Raw genomic sequence first — 23,933 nt, 5'->3', positions numbered from 1 at the left:
TTCTCTCTTTCCCAACCTCTTATGACCACCCTACTTACTGTGTTCTTAAGCCCCACACTTACCTGGTCTGGGGAGTTCGAAAATTAAGCTTAACATTACATTAATTCCTAAAAATGAAATGAAATTATTGCTTTACTTGTGTAACAGACTAGGTCAAAATGGCGAGGGAACTAAACTATAAACTGTAGATTTGATAGATAGACTTCCTTTAAATCTTACTTTTAAAATGTGTTATTGCACATTTATTTTTAAGACCAGTGGCAGATGAGATCCCCTTGTTAGTTCAAGAGGCAATAGCCTTGCTATTACTATAAAACCAGGGTTTTTGTGCAAACATCTGTTTCTGCAGATAAGATGAGTCTGAACCAGAGCGAAACATGACAATTGTTACCACCTACCCTAGCTGATGGTGTGGTGTTTACATGAGTTATTAAGAAGTTTGGGGACTTCCCTGGCAGTCCAGTGGTTAAGACTTCGCCTTCCAATGCAGGGGGTGCGGGTTCAATCCCTGGTCGGGGAGCTAAGATCCCACACGCCTCGTAGCCAAAAAAAAAAACAAAGCATAAAACAGAAGCAGTATTGTAACACACTCAATAAAGACTTTAAAATTGGTCCACATCAAAAAAAATCTTAAAAGAAGAAATTTTTTAAAAATTTGTAGTAAGTAGGTAGTGAGAGCTATTGCCTATTTCTTTGATTTTAATAGCGCATCAAATTCATTGCTTGAAAAGAATTTCTCAGAAAACATTTCTTGATATCTTTCAACCCCTGCAGACATAATCCGAAAGGGTTTTGTGGGCTGTCTCAAGGATGTATATTTTATGAAGAATTATAATCCCTCTGCTGCTTGGGGGCGTCTGGTTTGGCAGAGTTCTGAAGAACAAATCAACGTGTATAATAACTGGGAGGGATGCCCCACTTCATTACAAGAGGGAGCTCAGTTCCTAGGGACAGGTAAGGTTCTAAAATAGACACTGGTCATTGCTTAGCTTGTATGTTCTATCTTTGGTGTAATTTAATCTCTCCTGATACAATTATTTTGACCTCGTATGAACCTGCTATCTCAGAAATACCTAGTTACGCCCTGATGCCCATACATATATTCTCAACGTCTGAATATATAATATAAATAGTAAGACTCATAAATACATATTCATGTGTAAGATCTCTGGCAGTTTGGGGTTTACCTATGGTAGTGCCACTAATGTCCATTTGTAAGTCCACTTTTTTATTTAGAATATAGTTTTACTCAGATGTGTCAAAGGAGTTTTGTCAGGCTAATCCACACAATATCTGTTTTATCCCATGGTATAGACCGACAGTGTTCGTAAGAGTAAAATTTCAGCTGCGTGATGGGGTAAGTAGGGCCTTAAGGGAGAGCTAGAGAATATGACCACCATCACTGCCATTGCTCCAAAGGCTGTGGCAAAGGTGAGACATAGTGTGCCCGGCATACGTGCCACCTACAGTCTCTGTCTAGCAGCCACCCAGGGTAAGGAGTGGAAGGGAATATGGTGACTTGGCCACCATGGCTTATTTTTGGAATAAAGGCCCACTATTGCCTGCTACATTTATAACTAAGTTGGTTAGATATTAGGTTCGTTAAACTACCTTCAGAACAGAAAGCTAAATAATATTATACTCTGTGCACTTTTTCGTTGCTTTTTCTCATCACTGTCATTATCCAGAGTTGCAACTACTTATTGTTAATACTTAGATAAACTAGTAATAGTCTTAATTGTATCCATGACTTAGTAACTCGCTTCCTCTTAAAAGGTATGTCAAGTTCATTCTGCTACTTCTGTACATTACAAGGTGAATTTCTTAACATTGATCTGCATCTTCTTTTGTGAGAGATTTATTCAACGACAGAATATGTCCTAAGGTTGTCTTATGACACCCTTACGATGCAAACAGTATTGCTTTGCACATGCTAATTTGTACATGTTTTTTTCTCTAAAGGGTTCCTGGAACTTTATCCATATTTGTTTCATGGTGGAATGGACTTTGAAATTTCCTTTAAGTTCAGAACTGACCAGTTGAATGGATTGCTTCTTTTCATTTACAACAAAGATGGACCTGATTTTCTTGCTGTATGTTAATTAATTTACTTAAAAATGTTAGATCCAGCTTTAAAATCAATAAACCATGTGTTTACATTATACTTAATTAGGGTTTCTTTCCAAATTCACTTTTGCTTTTATTTTTACCCCCATGTCATTTTCACTTTTGGAATCCTGTGAAACATTTTGTATTTTAGGACCATGATGATTTTTTTAAATGACCATTATACTTTGAAAATTATAATTTTAACAAAACAGGCTAATTATTAGGAATTGAGGAAATGCAATTTACATTCCCAATATACGAAAAATGTTCCTTCATTATCTTTTATATTATAGTGAAATATATTTAATATTTCACACACACATATAAAATAAAATATAATAGTACAATGAGCACTCATGAACCTACCACCCAACCCAAGAACTAAAATATTATCAAATTTTTGCATCTACCTCTAGGCCATCTCTTAGCCCATTTCCCTGTCTCCCTCTAGAGGTAATATGTAATCATAATTTTGTGTTTATTATCTCCTTGCATTTTTATAGTTTGAACATCATGAGTGAATGCCTAAAAGTCTTTGTTTTAGAAATTTGTAAAAGTTTCTATCTTTAGGCAATTGCTTTAGCCCTTGACATTGTTTCTGAGTTATTCATGTTCTCCGTGTGGTTTTCATGGCTGGGTAATAATATATCTCTTCTCTTTTCAATGAAGTAGTGGTCGTTCCCATGTTTTTGCCATGGTGAATAAGGCTACTGTGAACATTTTTATAGGATGTACTTCTTATGACCAGCAGGGTGAACTTTTAGTGTAAGATATTAGTAGAAAGAATATGGGCTTTTGGCGTCAGACAGACAAAAGAAAAATGATTATTTTTCCATATCACTCAAAATCCTCCAAAATTTTGCTTCTACCATACCTGGCAGAACCCTTTCTTTCTCTTTCCCCCATATGTATCCTTTTATCTAATTTTGTATCTTTTTCTAAACCTAATGTGCTCGTACATGTCCCCATGCCATTGAACGTGTTAATCTTCCTGCTGGAGATTCTCCATGAATCTTACATACTTCCAAAAACCTTACTTCAAGCCTTTGCCAATTCCCAGGGAACAAAATGTGTTTCTTCTCTCCGATCTCTTTGCACCCCATCCCCATCTTGTTTATAATATTACCGCACATGTTTGCCTCTGCTATTAAGACAGTGCAGTTCTTGGGGGCAATTTCTCTTGTAGTAGCAGGTTTTCAGAACATAGTAGGGGAATCAATATTTATTGAATGAAAGGATAAAAAAATGAATGACTGTTTACCCGATGTACTTCACAAAGATGATTTTTACATAGAAAAGCAATAATTTTTTATATATTATTTAATTTGTTTCATTGACATGATCTCAAATTTTTAAGTACCTTATGGTCACTAATTTGACTTCTAACAAAATAAAAGCATAGTAGGTAAAATAATTATTGAGTAAAATTTTGAAGAAAAACATGGAGGCATTTCCTTTGCCATGAAAATGTGAGTAAAATATGTTCGTATTAGAAAATGGCACTTTAACCTGAAAGAATAGACATAGAAGCAATTAGGTTAGTTAAAGATTTAGAATAGTAACACTGAAATATTGAATCAAAATACATTTTACAAATTTGAAATTGAGTTCACCAGCCAGTTAAAATAAGCTTAATCAGTCTTGACATTTCATTTTCTTATTGTCTTGTCATATTTTTCCCTGAAATTAAATTGATATATGAAGTAGTATTTTCTCATTTTCTAAAGATTCAAATAAAAATAGAGTCATAGTTTAAACTGTTCTCTTCAGTCATTCAGTCACTTATGCTAGGGTTTAATCTGTTACCTATGCTGCATCAAAAAGAAAAAAAAATGGTCTTGCCTATGTAGTATTGCATTACATCGTATCATCATTACTGGGTATAAATTTGTTGGACTCATTACAACATCCGTCATGTCAATTATAAGCTTGCAGAGTACTTCATTATGTGTTACTCCAGTTCTGCTTAGAATAAAGTGGGACATTTTTATAGAGTTCTTTCAGGGAAATTTCTTGCTTCTCTTCAAGAAGTTGACCTTCTGTTCTCTTCCAAACTGCCATTCTGCAGTCCTTTTATATACCTATTTTCTTTTTAATATGAAATACAGATGGAACTGAAGAGTGGAATATTGAGCTTCCGGTTAAATACTAGTCTTACCTTTACACAAGTGGATCTCTGGCTGGGGCTGTCCTATTGTGACGGAAGGTGGAATAAAGTGATCATTAAAAAAAAAGGTTCCGTCCTATCAACAAGCATGAATGAACTGATGGAGCGCGTGTCAGAGTCCAGAGCTCAGCCACTGATGGTGAATTCCCCCGTCTATGTGGGAGGAACCCCACAGGAGCTGCACGAGTCTTATAAACACCTGAAGCTGGAACAAGGTAAACTCCATCGGGAGGAATTCCCAAGTTAGTACAGCCCTGGTCCTACCGGGTCTTGGTGGTTCTGTGTTTCAAGACAAAGCAGTCGAATCAGGCTGAAAGCAATACCTACTCACCCCTTTTCTGGAAGAATTTTAAGCTCTAAAAATAAAAAATAATAAAACGCTTCTTCAAATTGTTTTGTATGTTGCCCTTAAGGGTGTGCTCTCATCTGTGTTTACAATCAATATATTTATTCTAACATATCTTCATCAAATATAATTGTAATTTATATATATGTATGTATGTGTGTACACATGTGTATATATATAAATTACTATTATATATTATAATTATTGTATATATTATATATATAATATATTTACTCGTATGTTTTTCTTGAACACACGTGGTTCTGGTTCTTTTAAATACTGATCATTATCTGTATTTACAGATTAAAAAATAAATTAGGTTGGTGTGTACAGCCAAGAAAAATGGCCTTAAATTCCCTGGGCTTTTTCTGACGTCAATGCTGTTTGTCTCCATGCATTTCCATGGAGCTCTCATGCAGCAAAGCACATGAAAGTGTGGGTTTACTTGAATTTCAAACACACTTGTGAAAAGTCTGTGTGTCATTTATTATCCATAACCATCAACGAAAGGAAAAGTACGTGAATGTGTGACTTACGACTAAAGCAAGCCTTTAACTCATGTAAGGAGTTTGAACATAATCAGAGAAATTATTGATTAAAAAAGGCTAACAGTAAGTGAGTTCATACTGTGTGACAGGCATGGTTCTGAGAGCCTAATGTGAGAATAAGTGGGTCAGTTCTTCATAACAAACCCATGAGGCAGGTATTATTATCTGTATCCCCACTTTACCGATGGGGAAACTTGGGGGCAGGGAGGAAAGTAACTTGCCCAAGGTCAATGACTACTAAGCAGGTGGCGAGCCTACCCATCTCGGGCAGCCTGGTGTCAAAGCCCACTCTCCTTATTATAGTCAAGTGCTCTCTTTCATGGGCATTGGCCAATGTTCCTTTCTATCAAGTGGGGAAAGTACAGAAACTTCCAGCTTGCCACCAAGCATGTTCCTGTGTAGAAAATGTTCTCTCTGTATTTCAAAAACTATGCACCCTGAACGGTTAAAATTTCCACGAAGCAGTCTTTGCCTATTTGGTAAGTACATAAAGATTTAAATGCCTTTGAATAGAAAATATATGGCAAGCTCTAAGGAGACGTTTAGAAGGGTACTAGTAGGAGTTAATGAATATCTGGGGTGGAAGACAGTAATGACATTTTCAAGGCACTTAAGATGTAACAGCAGCTAAAAATATTACATTCATATAAGGACTTCTTCTGGTTTTCAGGCTTCTGAGGTTAGAAAGAGCTTGAAAACTCTTTATAGGAGCAAAATTACTTGATTCTGTTTACATCTAGGAAAAATCCCCTGTATATTGGGCATTTTACTCTCAAAGTACACCAAAACCCATTGTTATGGTGGTCCTAGAGACATGGCTAAAATTGGAATTATAAGACGATAATGATGGAAGTTTAAAACATCAACATAGACCCAAGGGGAACAACATAATCTACACTATGACTAAGACTGTGATACTGAAAGATATTTTATTTATGGATAATACTAAATTTTTATCATTGCAGTGTCATCCATATCAGTGGTTCTCAAACCACTTATAAAATATTGAAGTATAGTAGCTGGAATATAGTAAGAATGCAATAAAATTAACTATTATTATTATTACTATTCAGGATCCATTGGAATGGCATGGAAAGGTTATTTAAAATGCAGATTTTATGCCTTTATCCTCTAAGATTCTGACTCAGATGTTTTGAATAGTAAGAGTTATGTAAATAACTGCATGTTTTTGCTTTTGTTTTTGTTTCTGCGGTACTCGGGCCTCTCACTGTTGTGGCCTCTCCCGTTGCAGCGGAGCACAGGCTCTGCACGTGCAGGCTCAGCGGCCATGGCTCACGGGCCCAGCCGCTCCGCGGCATGTGGGATCTTCCCGGACCGGGGCACGAACCCGTGTCCCCTGCATCGGCAGGCGGGCTCTCAACCACTGCGCCACCAGGGAAGCCCTAACTGCATGTTTCATACAGTGAACAGGAGAATATTCACAATATAGAGGTGCTTCATGCACGTAGTAAATTGCAATTAAAACTAATCATGTTCACTTCCCTGTAGTTTTTTCAATCCACTATCAGTAGTCATAAAAACCTTTCTATGCTTCTCCATTAGCATCCTTTTTCAAAGGCTCTATTTTGTGGTCCTACTAGAGCTATTTTTTATATCCATTAATGTTGCAATCTTCCTTTAAATCCAATGCAAATGAATTTTCCTCTGTGTTTTGGAGGTGCTGGGCAACATCATTTGCTGAAGAGGTACCACCTCAGATCATGGGCATTTATCTAGGACTAACACTTGGGACAGCACTCACCTCTGGGTTGAGAGTGAGCAGGCCATGGCATGTGGTCTCCCAGGTTATGGTCTGTCCAAAGCCCTGAGCAGAGAGGTCAGGAGTGGGGCTGAGAGTCAGCCATCCTGTGAGCCCAAGTGTCCCATCGTTGGACCGCTTCCCCGTGAATAGCTACTGTCTCTCTGATCTGTCAACTCAGGGTTCTTGTCCACCTTCCAGTTACTTAGAGACCGGGGGTAGGATGGGTGTGGGGAGTCGCTTATGATTTTCCCAAAGGCAGGGAAGCAAGAAAAGGAGGCATCACTAGTCTTCCCACAGACAGGCCCTCTCCCCTGTTTTTATCCTCGCAGCCCATTCATATTTTAGAGGTCGTTGGGGAGTATTTCTGGTGGGAGGGTTTCTGACCGTGCAGAGTTGGGAGAATGGCGCAAACTTTGACCAAACCCTCTGACTGCCCTGAGGGTAGTACTGTGAGGACCCCACACTAGAGCCCAGGCATCTGCACCCCCAAAGGCCTGAGGCCAGAATCCCATTTCCTAAGGAGGATTCCTACTTAGAAACCTCATCCTGTCACTTTCTGGACTTTTTTTTCTTTATCTCCAGCGTGAAGGAAGCCTACCTCTGTGGCCTTTCCCAGATTTAAATTTGCATCTTGTGTATTAATGTTTAAGACCATTTCTTTAAAAAAAATTTTTTTAACATGTTTACTTGTAATAAAGTACGCCTAACGTACGATTTACCATCTTAACCATTTTTAATGTACGGTTCAGGCATCTAGTACATTCACGTTTTTGAGCAACCATCGCCACCATCGATCTCTAGAACTCTTCATCCTATGAACCTGAAATTCTGTACCTCTTGAACCATCACGGGACATTTCTTATACGGGCACACTGACGTTTGCCAAAGCTATCTTTCCACTGTTCACATTTTATTGATAGGGAAACTCGAGGACAGAGGAGTTAGGTGACTCAGCTCTGGGCCATCAGAAGATTACTACTGGTAAAGAAATTAGCATCTGCATTTTCAAGCAGATGCTTTTATATTGAGCTTCATTGCTTTCAATTCAATTCACCCAACTTACTGAGTATCTACTGTGTGTTGAAGATAGACTAGCAGTATTGGTCAGTCGGGCCTAAAGGAACGTGAATAATAGCAAAGGCATTTAAAAGGAAATAGGCTTCGACTTAAAGTGTTAGAAGACAGAATAACACACCATATAAATACTGAAGAGAACAATACGGTCATTGTTACCGTTAACTTATTTTACTGTTTGGCATTGCATTATGTTTTATTTCCGTTTCCTGCCGACGTGCTTTCATCTTGAAAAGAACTAATCGTGTGTTTGGGGCCTTTCAGACTTGACAGCGTTTTGTTCAAGAAAGAGAGTGTGTGCTCCAGCGATCTCAAACACAGTCTGTTTGTCCCTTCTTTGACAATTGTGGGCAGTTTTCTGAGCAGAGTACTGCCAAACCGCACAGAACTGATCTCTATTTACACAAAATAGCAAGTTATTCAAAGCCACTGCTGTTCCCCGGCTGACAGGATGCCCTATGGTTCTCTAAAAAAAAAAAAAAAAAAAGCAGTGCACACTTCAAACCCACCTCCTCCACATTCTCTGTTAAACTTCCCAGAGCTGAATGCCCCGTGGTCATTCTAAAGTTGACTGAGTAGAATACACGTTCCAGGGAACCTCCCGTGTTGCGGTTGCCACAGCTGAATTTGGTCCCTGTCATGAGAACATGAACCTAAAACTGGTGATCGTTTTGCACAGTCGAGATTATGGAACTCAGTGAAAATGGTAGAGCACAGTCGTAGCTCCCTTGTTCCCTGATTTAACTGGGATTCGTTCTCTGTCTATGAAACGATCGTTACGGAATTCATAGCAATATCTCAGGATTTTAGTATATTTTGAGACTATATTCTTCCTCCTACTATTCATAGGAACCTCGAAATGTATTTTTTCCCCCAATAAGCTTCTTGAATAATCATGCTCATTAAAATACTAGTTTTTGGCACTTAGACACTGACTTATACAGGTAACTTAATTTTCCAGGATTGAGGGACGTGTAGATACCCCCTCACGATAATGTGTACTTGCCTAAATTTTATTTCATGGGAATAAACATAAAAATGTGTTCCTAAAGAGATATAATACATACTTTTCAGTTGAATCTAATTCAGTCGAATTACAATTATCAGCTTATATATTTTTTCAAAATAACATAAATATAACTATTTCCTGCAACAGCTTAGCCTGAAAAAAAAAGCAGGGGGAGGCATAAAGGATCTCCCAAACAAGACTTGGAAGTTTAAAAATTATCTTTAAAGCCCCCCCTTGCACAATTTCATCAAAACGTAGTACTACAGGAGGCAAAAAAATGATTGGTAATTAATGATTCAAGCCCGTTATGTGACATTCGTCCCTTACTATTTGCTAGGTTTCGGTGGTTGCATGAAAGATGTGCAGTTTGCACAGGGTGCTGTCGTTAACTTGGCATCTGTGTCCAGCGGTGCTATCAGAGTCAATCTGGATGGATGCCTGTCAACTGACAGTGCCGTTAACTGCAGGGGAAATGACTCCATCCTGGTTTATCGGGGAGAAGAGCAGAGCGTTTACGAGAGTGGTCTCCAGCCTTTCACAGGTAATGTGGAAATGCTCCAAATTCAATGTCCCACGTCCCCTCCTCATCCCCTCTTCCCTCCCTGCCAGCCCACCACTAGCCTACACGAGTCGTATGTTAACCTTCTACTTCTTACTTCCATTTAAGAATACCTGTATCGAGTAACAGCCTCCCACGAAGGAGGTTCAGTACCTAGCGACTGGAGTCGGGGCCGTACAACAGGAGCAGGTAAATACTATTTATCTTAACACGTGTATGTACACACAAATGCACACGTCGGTGCATGTAAAGGAAAGGAAGGACTCTCACCCGTGAAGCAAGCAGTACGTTTGTAATCTTGTGACAGAGCACGCCCTGGAGTGCAAAGGCACCCGTCGTTGGTAAAAATGCTTAGCAGATCCTTGCTTTTGATTTTTCAAGTATTTAATAAGGATTTTTTCAGGCTTGATTCTTTCCTCTTCAGATGCAGAAGAAAGTAAGTTCAGGTTGCTCTTAAAGATGAAATAGGCCCACATCGACTGTAATTTATCTAAGAATAGGAAACCTTTCCCAACTGCTTAGACCCCGAAAAGCTAAAATCAGGATTACCTTTTAGGTAGGGGTGATAGACCCTTGCCTCCCCAGTGGAGAGCACATTTGAAACCTGCACCCTGGTTGCAAGCGGATGTGTCTTTTATCACATCATGGCAGGTGTTTGCCGTGGTGTTTACTGTTAGGGTCTTAGAATGACTCTCCCATGATAGAAATTGCTGAGTGGTCTAATTTTTGTTTGTTTGTTTGTTTTGAGTTGAATGCGGAAACAAAGAGGAAACAGACTACTATATTAGAGCTAATCTCAGATAACTGATTTGTAAGTGCTTTGTCCTTCTGACAGGGACCACAGAATCTGTTCACATATTACCATCACAGGGAGGCATTCATTAAAAAAAGTTTTGTGAAATCAGTAGCCTTCTACCATTTTGGAGAAAATATTTATTTGTCAGAAAGACAAATACATTTCCATGTGATTGACACTTGTGCCTCTTGAAGAAAATTATCCTTAGCAAGTCACGATTTGTCTAAAGATGTGTTTTGTACCAAGATACCCTCTCATACTTCTTATCAATAACGGGTTACTAACACAGGCATCCTTTGAGGAATCTTTTTAATCTAAGAGATAATTAAGTACTGAGATGGGCTACTAATAAGAATTTTCAAAGCTGTCTGCCTACAGATTTTCCAGAAGAGGCCAACTTGACACTTTTCCAGGATGATTTAAATCATCATCTATTTATAGGCAACACAATGCACGGAGCGATCCCTTAAAATCCTTTTCAACTTTAGAGCTTGGAAAAAGCTCTGATGTAAAATATTCATTTGTTACTGGCATGTCCTCTGCCCCTATCTCACACTTCTCTACTTTATTAACAAATATACTATAAAGCCTGCTTTCAGTCTAATTCAACAACGTAAATAGGTGTCTAGAAAGTGCATCACTTACGTAGCTTAATAGTCTCCATTTTGAGTACCACCGAGAAAGTAGGCAAATAGAGCTCTGAATTTATAGCCATGATCTGACCACAAAGTCTTATGCCATAAATTCATATTTACAATCTGACCACACCACCAAGCGGCTACATGCTCCCATGGGTTGGAGAATAATTGCACTATTTAATTATTTTTGAGTCAGTTTTGCTCTGTCCCTTATGAGAAGACCATCTGTTAGACAGGACTCGACTTTGCTCTGGACCACATTTCAGAACTAATAAAATCAAAATCACTCCCATTGTCCCATTACTTGCAACTTGATTGTGTAGCCTGTGTGTTTCCAGAAGCGCCTGTGGTGTTTTACCTCCTCAGACAGTGGTTCTCCGCCTCTGTGCTTCCTCATATCCCTTACGTTCACATTGTTTCCCTTAAAACTGTCCTGTTTTATTGGCCTGAACAGTAAAGGCAGAGAAGGAGGCTATTTGATGGAGGGAAACCAGAGTGATTCTCCATCGACAGGGCTCAGGAGTCCAGGAGTGGTCAGAGCCTGTCTCTCATCCATCATCCTGCCATGAAGTTCCTTGGGCTTCTTCTCAGTGTTCCCAGTGCAGTCAGCTGTGCTGAAGTCGTTACTGATCAGAACCATAGAAATATCTAATTAATAATTAAAGGTTATAGATTTTTTAAATGAGGGCATTTGGCTTATAAGTGAGGTTTCGCAGCAAGTTCCTTTAAACTTGCCTCGTTTGGTGGTGGTATTTTGTGATGCTCTGAGGAAAATGATTTTGTAGAATCTCAAGGGCACCGGCTCCTCTACCCCGCCTAAATGCAATTAGGAGTATATCCTATCTGGTAGAACTTTGCTTTTTTAAAATTAGTTGGAAAAACAATTGAATTTGGCAAACGGGATCAGACCTTCAAGTACAATACAGTCACCACATTTCTGATATTTTTTGGCTAATACATCGACAATATAAAAGTGTCAAACCACTATGTATAATAACAGTCTAATTATCTTGCTTCAAAGGGGTACATCATTATGTTGTTTGAACTTGTTATCTGCCTACCATCCACCTCCTTCTTTATGAGTGATGTTTAAAACATGTCGGATACATTAAATGTTTTTGGAAAACCTGGACTAGGCTTGAAAGAACGTGATGTCAATGGAGTTTTGATGGTTTTGAAATATCGCTTAAACTGAATGGCTCAAGATGTGCAGTCATATTAAATCAGTGCTGAAAAGTTACAACTCTAATAAATTGTATTTATGCTAATGGTCGAGTCTGATTTACTGCGGCCATTAAAAGTGAAGAATACGAGCGATAGTCTTCTCAGAACTGCCGTTTCCCCTATTTTCTCTTTTATCCTTTCACAGCTCCACAAAGTGTGCCAACTCCCTCAAGAGTCCGCAGCATAAACGGCTATAGCATCGAGGTGACCTGGGATGAACCTGTTGTGGTTAGAGGTGTAATTGAGAAGTACATTTTGAGAGCCTACAGTGAAGATGCTACCGGTCCGCCCCGCCTGCCCTCTGCCAGCTCTGAGCTTGTTGATACCAGCACCTTCACAGGTAAAGGCGACTCCTCAAGGGAGTAGGTCTTATTAATTTTCTTTTTGGTTTGACTTTAGATAAAAACGTCCTTCAAGGCTTTTCCCCCAACGCATTAAAGATTCCTATATTTTGCCTGATTCAAAACAACAAGGATTGGGCTTCCCTGGTGGTGCAGTGGTTGAGAGTCCACCTGCCGATGCAGGGGACATGGGTTCGTGCCCCGGTCCGGGAAGATCCCACATGCCGCGGAGCGGCTGGGCCTGTGAGCCATGGCCGCTGAGCCTGCGCATCCGGAGCCTGTGCTCCTCAACGGGAGAGGCCACAATGGTGAGAGGCCCACGTACCGCAAAAAAAAAAAAAAAAAAAAAAAAACCAACAAGGGTCATCTAATGATATGGACACCTCTATCCATCTCGGATGGAAAGGATAATTCTATAATGGTTATGGGCTCTTATGGATAGCTTCATTACAAGGATGATATTCTCGCCATCCCCAAAAGATTAGGTCACAGGGCCCTCGTGCCCTTAATCAGGTCCTTGTACCTAGGATCTTTATACATCCTAAAACGATGTATCTTTTAGCAATCCTACGTGTACACATGGGGCCAGCGACCTATTTCACCATGCAAAAGTTCGCTCGTTGGGACTAGCCCAAGTTCACAGCACTGTTATTTATTGTAAAATTGTTGATTAAACCTAATTATGTCAAGGTAGAGGAGTACTAGAGCACCGGCAGTTTGACGGGCAAACCAGCGAATCAATTTCTCACGGTGTGGCACGCGCGCCGTGCAGAACGGCTGGAGTGAAATACACTCAGGCACATCGCGCAAGGTGCTGTGCTCAAAGTCCCGCACGTGTAGCAAGACAGCAGTTTTCAGCCTCATGAAATGTTAAGGCCCATTTAAATGGAAAGTCAAATGTAAGCCTTTGACCAAAAAAAAGTAAAATGCATCAACAAATTTAATAGAAAAAAGTATTTTTCCTCTGTCAAAGACTTTCGTAACTTGACAAATTTGCTGGATTATAAAGCAGCCTTAATTGTCTTTCTAACACATCTATCGGTCAACTCTCTCAAACTTTACTTCAGTTTTTTTAGATTCCTTAGAATCTACAGCCCAAATACACAACCAATTAAAAAAAAAAAAAACTGGTATCTTTCACTTCCTTCCTCCCTCATTTTACCCATCCAATAAAAACCCAATCTGATTAAGCCTTTGCCCAGGCTGTGCATTGCAGCTAAGTGGGCTGGAAAACAATGAGCAATTTATCACTAAAATGTCTCAATCCCCATTTTCAGATGGACACTCAGTAATGACACCAGTCCTACCATATGTCTGTAATTGCCTTCTCCCATTCTCCTCATTAAATATTTTATATTTTTTCAAACTCTCTAAATGCTAACCTGTCTTCCTTATCACACTCAGCTGATAGTCTTATATACTAGATCATCTTAGATACCAAAAAAACTCCAGAATCTATCATAAAGAATTTCTGTCACTTTCTTACTACCAAATATATGCATTAATTGCATTTTTTTTGACTGACAGGGTTGTTATTAGGGGTTAAGTGAATTAATGAATGCTAAGACATTTTAATGGGTTTTGGGCATATAATAGGTATTTGCCATTATTTTTACTTTTTACCTTCCTCTCTTTTCCTTCCTATTTTCACAGAGCTTCCCTTATCCTATCAAAAATAAAATCTTCAGAAGTCCTCTGGACCCCAACTCCTCTTGCCTTTGTAGACCTGTTAGTGGTGGTCTCTCTTCCTCTCACATATTTTTAACCTCTGTCTCCTGCAGTCGTTCACAAAGTGTGGTCCTTGGATCTGTGTCAACAGCCTCACCTGGGACCTTTTTATTAATGCAGATTCTCCAGGCCGCCCACACCTGCTGAATCAGAAGCTGTGGGGTAGAGCTCAGCAATCCCCATTTTAACAAGCCCTCCTCTTGTGATGCTGGTGCATGCCAAAGTTAGAGCCACTGCCCAGCTGGATTCTGCCCAAGGTCATTCAGACTCCATCTGTCAACACCCATTGTCAAACATAAACAAACCCAAAGCAGTGACAAAAATCTTCCTTTGATCTAAAGTCCCATCCAGCTATTGTGCCTTCTCTCCTCTTCCCAAACGTGCCTCTACCAAGAAGCATCTGTGGCCTTGTTCCCATTTCTTCACGCGGTCTGCCTTCCACTCGCTTGCCTTGCTGAGGACACCAACAACTTCCATGTTTAAATATCCAAAGAACACTTTACAGTCCTGGTTCCACAGCTCGATAGCATTCTACACTGTGGATTTTTTTTTACTGTCTCTTGAAATGTTTCTTCACTTCTCTGACCCTTCTGGTTCTGGGCCCCCTTTTCTCAGTGTCCTTTGCCCACTCCCTCTGAAGCTTAACTCTGCATTTTGGAGAACCGCAGGGTTTAGATCCGGGACCTTTTCTCTCTCTCTTTTGCTAATTTTTTTTTTCCCTACAGTCTTGCTCCAGGAAAATCATCGACTCACAAAGCATCCAGTATCCTGCAAACACTGTTGACTCCTAAAGGCACGTCCTACCCAGACTGCCAAATGTGTGTATCCAGCAGACATTTGGAAAAATTGACATTTCCAATTGACTTCTCGTAATCTCTAAATTTACCATCTCCAACCTGAAGTCCTCCTCCTGCATTCCCAATATCAATAAATGACACCTCCAGCCACCCAGTTAATTAAGCTTGAGAATTTTTCTCAACTTTTACATTCTGTTCACACCTCGTACATCCATGTTGTTTATTGATTCCATTTTCTAAACTATGTGCTAAATTGATCCGTCTCTCCCCTATCTACTGTCCAAGCCAAACCATTCCAATCTCTTACCTGGACAGCTACAATACTCTTCTATCTCATGAACACCCCCCCGCCCATGACTCTAATCCACTGCACAACCAAACATCATGGCTCTCTGTTTAGAATTCTTCAGTTGCTTTCCACTGCCTCTCTCCCAAATTCACTTTGTCTCAGTCTCCTCTTATTTTCTGGATTTCCAACTTTTGCTGTTATAATTAATATGATTTTTTTAGAAGTCTGTATGTAAATCTTTGGAAGAATTCCTGACAATGACGGTAGGATAAACCCCTTGAAATGGAACAACTAGGTCAAATTCTCTTAAAGCATTAGTCAGTCTTGGACTTTGAGGTCAAGCACACATTGATGCAAACCTCTGCTGCCTACCCTCCCTGTGACTTTGGGGAAATTATGTATTCTCCTGGATCTTTTTTTAGTGTCTTAACCTATGAAATGGGAGAATAATATTAACCTCAGAAGAATATTAAAGATATTAAGTGAGATGATATTCCAAGTCTAACAATTTTCAGCTGTGCAAACTTGGACAAATTAATTAACATCTCTGTGCTTCTGATTCCATATGGGTAAATTGAGAATGAAATAACTACCCACCTCATAGGACACCTGTGAGGATTAAATGAATCCATGTATATGTAAAACACACAGGACAGCACATGACACACGGATCGGATCGTATAAATGTTAACTATCAGATGTTTTTAAAGCATGTAGCACAGTGCTTAACATATGGTAATTTCTTAACAAAGGTTAGTTATTTTTATGTTGCCAAATAATTGCCAAAAAGACTGTACAAATTATACTCCCACCAGCAAGCTGAATGCAAGATTTTATTTTTCATTTCATCCTAGTTGACAAGTTTTACAGGTAAAAGAAACTTTGTAAATTTTCCAAATATATCAGAATATTACTTTAATTTGATCTTGCCTCAAATTTAGATTACTAGAGGCATTAAGTATTTTCGTTGTTTCCTGGTAATTTGTAGTTCTTTTATGACATACGTAGCACATTTCACCCTCAATTTTTCTATTGGAGGAGTCACATTTTTCTCATTGATTTAAATATCTCTTTATATATGAAGAATATTATACTTATGTTTGCCTTATGTGTGGGAATGCCCCCGTTTTTCATTTATTTTTATTTACATTTTTATGTGCAGATTTTAAAGAACATTTTCTATAGTTAATATAACACCTTTAAATGTTTTTGTTAGTTTTCTATGGGTAATATGAAAAAAAAAAACCTATCCTCACCATTCAGGGTAGACTAATATTTGTTTATATTAGATATACCATATTGATTTTATATATATATATATATATATATATATACACACACACACACACACACACACACACATATATATGATGCATATCCTCTGAATTAGTAATTCTAAATTTGAGGTAAGATCAAATCAGAAACGGGACAGGGAGGCTTTTCAAATTACACCAGCCTTTCCCAGATTCTGAAGGGTATCTTTCTGGAGGACAGTACCCCTGAGATTGAAAACCAGTATAATAAACTATTGGATGTTACTGTAGGATATTTCAAGCATGTGAATGGTGTACAGAGAGAAGAAAATTAGAGCACCACTGACCAACTGTTATTTATTTTTATATACCCAATGTGTAAAAAACTAAGGAAAGGGCTTCCCTGGTGGCACAGTGGTTGAGAGTCCGCCTGCTGATGCGGGGGGCGTGGGTTCGTGCCTCGGTCCGGGAGAATCCCATGTGCCATGGAGCGGCTGGGCCCGTGGGCCGTGGCTGCTGGGCCTGCGCGTCCGGAGCCTGTGCTCCGCGGCGGGAGAGGCCGCAGCAGTGAGAGGCCCTAGTACCGCAAAAAAAAACCACAAAAAACTAAGGAAAAACTCTCAATTATTGCAACTTGGTCAATTTCTTGGATTTGTCAATTATCAGTTTCTTTGGTAACTTGCTTTTTGTTTGTATTTTTCTTTTTCTTATTATTTTTACATTCATCATTTGTGTATTAACCTTTGAAGTCACATTGCTTTAAGTGTATCTCTGTAAACAGAATCTAGTTTGATTTAGTTTTACATTCAACTTAAAATTCTCTGTACTTTAGTAGAGGAGTTTAACTCACATTTATTTTTATGATTTATACAATTGATTGCTCTTATTTCTGTCATCATATTTCATGCTTTCCAGTTTTGTTTGTTATTGTGTTTCAGTACTTTCTGTTGTTGTTATTCCTTTATTTCTGTTCTTGCCTGTGTGGACTATGAATTCTTTAACTTTTTTCCCCCCAAAGGGTTTTAAAGATGTATCTGTTGCTCACAGTTGTGAAATGAACAGACAAGGAAATACATAGGAGGTAATCTTAAAGATTGTGGAGAACTCTGGTACTGCCAGGTGGACTTTTATTGTGACGAATTCAGTCTATTGAGGGAGGGGAGTGTGAATTGAAAAGCCCCAAAGCCAGGCTAAGTAAGTATCAAAGTCAGAGATTTCATAGTAAAGAAAGAAGAATACTAGAAAGTGAGGGGGGAGGGGGGAGAAAGTAGAGAGCCAGAAACCTGGATTTGGTGGAGATGTGAGGAGTGTGGAGATTGGTTGGTGGTAGCTGTTTTGCCAATTAGTTGAGATAACAAGGTACCAAGAGAGAGGACAATAGAGTAGTTCATGAGTAGTTTTGCTATTGATCTTGAAAGTAATCCCCCTTTAGCATTTCTGAGGTGACATTTGTTGAGATTTTTATGTTTAATTTTTGGTTGTTAGAGTGGTATTTATTTGAATGAACAATACTGATATTGGATGTATAAGACAATTTAGGTTTGTTGGCTCACATAGGGTCCTTAACCAAGTAAGTGATCATAAAATGTGTTGGTTTCTTTTCATTACATTTTTCTTCTGTTATCTAATGAGCTCTTCTTTCTTCACAATTGGGTCTTTCTTTGGCTTGGAAAGTTTGCTATTGTGTATATCATCATTACTTCTGGTAAGAAATAACAGTTTCCAATATTGTATATTTCTTCCCAGTTTGTCCTCCTCATTTTAGCAGTCCAGGACACAGCTTGCAGAGTCAAATCAATCTAGTTATGTCACTTATCAACTGTCTGATCTCAGGCAAATTTAAAAACATATCACTGTATTGGAGTTTCCTCATATATAAACTGGGGGTAAAAACCTTCTTCGTGTTATGGAATTGTTGCAAAGATAAAAAAAAACAATGAATTACCTCCATAGAATATTTTGCTGATAAACAGGCACATAGTAAATGTTCAATGAATTAATTGTTATCTTTATACTATTCAGTTTCTGAATTCTGGGTTTTTGCTTCATAGTTTTTTTCCTTTTTCCTTTTCTGATTTTGGCAGTATTGATTCTGCTGTTTGAATCTTCTGAGATGAGTACTTAATTCTTCTACTTCAGTCTTTTTTTAAAAAATTTATTTATTGTCTTTTATTTTTGGCTGTGTTGGATCTTCGTTGCTGCACGTGGGCTTTCTCTAGTTGTGGTGAACGGGGGCCCCTCTTCGTTGCGGTGTGTAGGCCTTTCACCGCAATGGCTTCTCTTGTTGTGGAGCACAGGCTATAGGCACGCAGGCTTCAGTAGTTGCAGCGTGTGGGCTCAGTAGTTGTGGCTTGCGGGCTCTAGAGTTCAGGCTCAGTAGTTGCGGTGCAGGGGCTTAGTTGCTCTGTGGCACGTGAGATCTTCCCAGAATAGGGCTCGAACCCACGTCCCCTGCATTGGCAGGCAGATTCTTAACCACTGCACCACCAGGGAAGCCCCTCCTTGGTATTCTTATAAGGTAGTAGTTCTCAACCATGGGTGCACACTGACCCACCTGGGGAGCTTTAAAAAATATTGATGTCCAGGTCTCACCTGCAGAGTCTGACGTTTTGGTTTAGAATATAGCCTGGGTATTGGTATTTTAAAAGTGTCAACAGGTAACTCTGTTGTACAGCCAGCATTGGGAGACACTGTTCAAACACTGATCACTGTTTGACACCAGTGATCAAGTCTCTATTTTAACCAGAAGTTCTTATGACAATTTCCACCTCCCAACTGCAACTTGCAAATACAGGACAAAAAAAAAAAAAGAGAGAGAAATGCCTATATAAAAATGATGAGGGCTTCCCTGATGGCGCAGTGGTTGAGAGTCCGCCTGCCGACGCAGGGGACACCGGTTCGTGCCACGGTCCGGGAAGATCCCACATGCCGCGGAGCGGCTGGGCCCGTGAGCCATGGCCACTGAGGCTGCACGTCCAGAGCCTGTGCTCTGCAACGGGAGAGGCCACAGCAGTGAAAGGCCCGCGTACTGAAAAAAAAAAAAAAAATGATGAGCTATTAAAAGTAAGTAATAAAATTAGCAAAGGAAAATCACAGGACAACAAAAAATTAAGTGAAATGATTCTTGGGAAGAAGTGGGAAATTATGGTCAGACTTTGCAAAATGCAGAAGGCAAAAGAAAATAAAAAGATGAATATTAACTAAGAGAGCTGGAACACTAGAAGCGTGAGACAGAATATTTACCAATCACGAATTTGGCTACTGGAGGATTAAATGTGATAAGTCCCAGTAGCATGGAGAGTCCAAGGGTTAACAGCCCCACTCAGGTACAAATGGGCCCCTTTGGGCCACAGAGTCTGGATTCTGTGCCCTCGGAAGGCCAGGGTTCAGAGCAGGGAGTTCTTGAAAGTTCATTTCCTCAGCTGCAGCCTCAGGGTAGAAAGCCCTGCAGTTATCACTCCAGTGTATCTTTAGACTAGTTGCAAAGGGCTCCAATTAACTCTGCGTAGCTCCTGCTGATTTTCCCTCCAGCACTTTCAACGTCCAAAGCTGCTGCCCAGAGAGACAGCGCTGGCATTTCCCTTCAAACCCAGGGCTGCTCAGAAAGACCCCTCCCAGTCTGATTTGAAATTCTGTCAAGAATGAATGCATTCAAGAATTTGCACATATACAATTTTTTTTTATTTCTTTCTTGAAGATGCTTAAACATGTAGACTTAATTATTGGCATGATTAGTACAGCACCTGGCATAGTGCTAGGAATGTACTTGGTACACAGAAGATATTTTCTCAGTTTTATTGTTACATTACATTGAGCTAAGCTCTAGGAGTTATATTCCTTCCTCCGGTAATGATAATCATATTTATTATTTACTATAGCTTAGCTGATGCACCAATAGTAATAATCTTTCAGATGACCCACGTAAATCTAAATTTATGGAAAAAAAAGAAAGACATTTTAATTTATCATGCAACTGATAATATAGCTTTTGCTGTGAAAACTGGTTCAGTCCTCGTATACAGTAGACATTCATTTTCTTCTACCTGAAACAAGTGGGTTCCATATTGAAAGTCTCTCATTTTTCTGTCTCTTCCACAGCTAGTAGTAATAATTAGTGAGTCTCAGCTCTACTGGTCATAAGGTGATTCCTGGATTGCTTATAAAATGCAGATTCTTGGGCTCCGTGCACAAGAGTCTGTGTATTTGGGCTAGGATTGAGAAATCTGCCTTTACCCAGTGTTCTAGTCCATGCTCTTCAGAGGTCAGTGGACCACATATTAAAAACCACTGGGGTGAGGGGCGTGGCCAGGTGAGAAGGGATCATTTTCACCTGCTGGGCTTGAATTTACCCCTGCTTTGTTTGTTCCTGCCCCTTGTTCCAACAGCATTAGCTTTGTGGGCAGAACGGTGGTAGGGCAAGTGAAGAAATAGAGGCAGTGTAAGTAGGGCCTCTGACCCTTAAGGGTGGTGCTTCTGAAAGCTGCTAGTGCAAAGGAAGTGAGAATTACTTGGGATCTCTGTAAACTGCAGATTCTGATTCAGTAGGTCTGGGACTGTGGTGTGAGATTCTGCATTTCTAACAAACCCAACCCTCTCAGCCCCCAGGCCACGATGCCCATTAGAAAGGCAGAGAGTTCTCTACTTATATACAGAATGCAAAATGCCCATTAGGTCCAGAGAAGAAGGAGACCAGTGCAATTCCACGCATGCAGTATAATTGTAATTAATCTCGTAGTGAAGTCTCATCTGTGTATTTCAGTTACATACATTTAACCACACACCTTGGAAGTGGGGAAGGCATGAAAAGAAAGAGTGAAAAAACTCTTAAAGTAATCTTACAGGCAAAGGATGCCATCCAATCCCGAAACTATCGATACCTGTTAGAAGGAAAGAATGTGTGAATAATTTTAGGGTTTCCCAACTATTGACAGAAAAGGGAAACTCTTGTTTGTAGACACCATTGGGGTGTCTACAAAAAGAATGAAGAACTGAGAGCCATAGAGAATCATTGATTCATGAAGAATTAGAGGCATACACAAAATCAAATGCACTGTACTTTATGGGCAGTATAAGGAGTTGTCAAGGGGACTTTAAATCATGAGTGATTTTTGCCTTATGCCCGACTTTGGAACTTAACCCCAACCATTAGTCCATCCATAAGTAAGATTCTACTCTTTATGTGTATGTATATGCACACATATACGTATATATTATATTTGTTATATATTATATATATGTATAATTACTGTACTTGCCTGAGAAGCCTGCAGAGAGAGAACTGTAATAAAAACTTCCCTGCCCTGTAATTTTTTTTCTATTCAGCTGAGAAGTCTTACTCCACAGTTGTTAAAACTGCCTATGGCTGCTCTTGGTACACCCGTTCTATTTTTTCATTAGACAGTAAGCTCCCAGAGGACAAGTATCATGTTTTCTATTTATTTTAAGCCTTGTTTAGTAACTTGCTCAAGGTAGGTAATCCATACACTTTTCTTGAAGGCACGAAGGAAGAGATACAGAAACAAATGCAGGGTTTTGGTGCTAACCCTGTAGTTAACGTAATGTTACTATTGTCTTATCATGCTGAGTTGAGTTTTGAACTACTGGTTCTGCAGTTCTATAGTTCTCTAATTTTATGAAATAATATGCAGAACTACCACAACTTAGATATATATTTGGAACTTAACATACATATTCCCAACGGGGAAAAAAATGTTGATAGGATGAATAGAATCTAAAAATTAGTTCCAAAACTTACACCTCATAATGAAGCTCAGGGACTATATATTTGCAATTTAAAATAATGGAAGCCATGCTGCTGCAAAGCTGATAATGACACAGAGCAGAAACTATTCATTTATTAAAAACAAAACCATTATCTGCTATGTTCTGGGTTAGTGCTAGATCCTACTGTTACAATCTGCTTTTGTTTTTTCCTGATTTTTAAAATTAATGGTAAAATATACGTAACAAGCAGTACTTTCTCTAAAGTATAATATTATATTAAAAATGAGTGTTTTATGGGGCAAAAACAGTAGAGATAAGTTTTTCATTTTTTATTATTTTCTTCTTGAGAGACAGAGAACCCCAAATAACAGTGACTTCAACAAAATTAAGTTTTTCTCTCTCTGATAATAGGTGTTCACAGTTGGTCAATGTAGGGGTGGATGTTCACAGTGCCAGGGATCCACACTCTTCATCGTTTTGCTATGCTATCCTTAGAGACAAGACTTCTGCCTCATGGTCCAAAATGGCTGCTGGAGCATCAGCCATCTAGTTTGGTTTCCGTTCAGCAGGAAGGTGGAATGGTTGAACAAGGATGTACACATTCACTTTAATGACATATTTTGGAAGTTATTCCTCCACCTTTGGTTACATTCTGTGGTTAGAACTTAGCCACATGGCTATACCTAGCTACACAGATTGCTGGAAATGTCCTTATTCAAAGTGGCCATTTGCCCAGCTAAAAGGGTCTTTTTATTTTACTGTGGAGGAAGAGAATATACAATGAGAGGGCATTTAGTGGTCTCTGTCACAATAGGCAAACATCAGAGGTAAATTTGAAAAATTCATTTTGATGGTATTGTTAAAAGATGAATTTTGAGGAAGTCTCTGCTATTTTTCACAGTACCCCATAGATTAATATTCCGTATTTGTGGTTTATTACAAACTATTTCTTTAAATGTAAATCTTGAAAGAAATTGGTCTGAAAAAATTCACAGGACAAAAATATGGCCTATGACATAAATAGTAAAAATAGAAATGATGTCATGTTCCTGCTTAGCTAATGTAGAAGAATTTCATCAGGTAATGCACTGTTGATGAGTTAATAGCTTTGTCTAACTCTCCTGAATATATAATGTGCCTGAACTCCTGGTACATTGTGAAAGCTTCAGATGGGGCTTTTTACAAGTTCCTCATTTTATTTTATGCAGTAAGAATTCACGGTGCAGGATTTGGATTTCTTTTTGGTAACATGTTGTGTGATGGTTAAAAAGGATGGTAATACATCCATTTTGCTGTAGTGTAGTAATCAACTGGGCATGTTGGCCATGCTATAGTGTTGGATATAAATACTTAAGGGTTACTACTCACATTTGATAAAGAAAGGGAACAGTCACCTCAAGTTTTCTGTTTTCTAACTTTTATGACCATTTTATATTTGTATTGTATCTATATGTGGAATTAATCGAAAACATATATATATATATAAAGTGTTATATATATATAAAGTTTTTGATTAGTTCCAAATATATATACATATAAAGTGTTATACTCAGTAACACACAGAAGCAC

General features: G+C 39.0%; 1 protein-coding gene across 1 annotated transcript in view; it reads left to right on the top strand.

Annotated features, from left to right (window-relative positions):
• The window catches only part of USH2A (usherin), a 784,083-nt gene that overhangs the window by 300,253 nt on the left and 459,897 nt on the right, over nucleotides 1-23,933 (top strand). Inside the window, exons 24-29 of the mRNA XM_019920609.2 lie at nucleotides 775-954; nucleotides 1,963-2,093; nucleotides 4,218-4,491; nucleotides 9,353-9,556; nucleotides 9,683-9,763; nucleotides 12,378-12,572. Coding sequence (XP_019776168.2) covers nucleotides 775-954; nucleotides 1,963-2,093; nucleotides 4,218-4,491; nucleotides 9,353-9,556; nucleotides 9,683-9,763; nucleotides 12,378-12,572 — 1,065 coding nt within the window. The remainder of the gene's footprint in view (nucleotides 1-774; nucleotides 955-1,962; nucleotides 2,094-4,217; nucleotides 4,492-9,352; nucleotides 9,557-9,682; nucleotides 9,764-12,377; nucleotides 12,573-23,933) is intronic.

The sequence above is a fragment of the Tursiops truncatus genome, chromosome 1 (genome assembly GCF_011762595.2).
Source record: "Tursiops truncatus isolate mTurTru1 chromosome 1, mTurTru1.mat.Y, whole genome shotgun sequence".
Classification (NCBI taxonomy): Eukaryota; Metazoa; Chordata; class Mammalia; order Artiodactyla; family Delphinidae; genus Tursiops; species Tursiops truncatus.
Note: the sequence above shows the minus strand (reverse complement) of the source record. Positions and strands in the feature narration are given on the sequence as shown.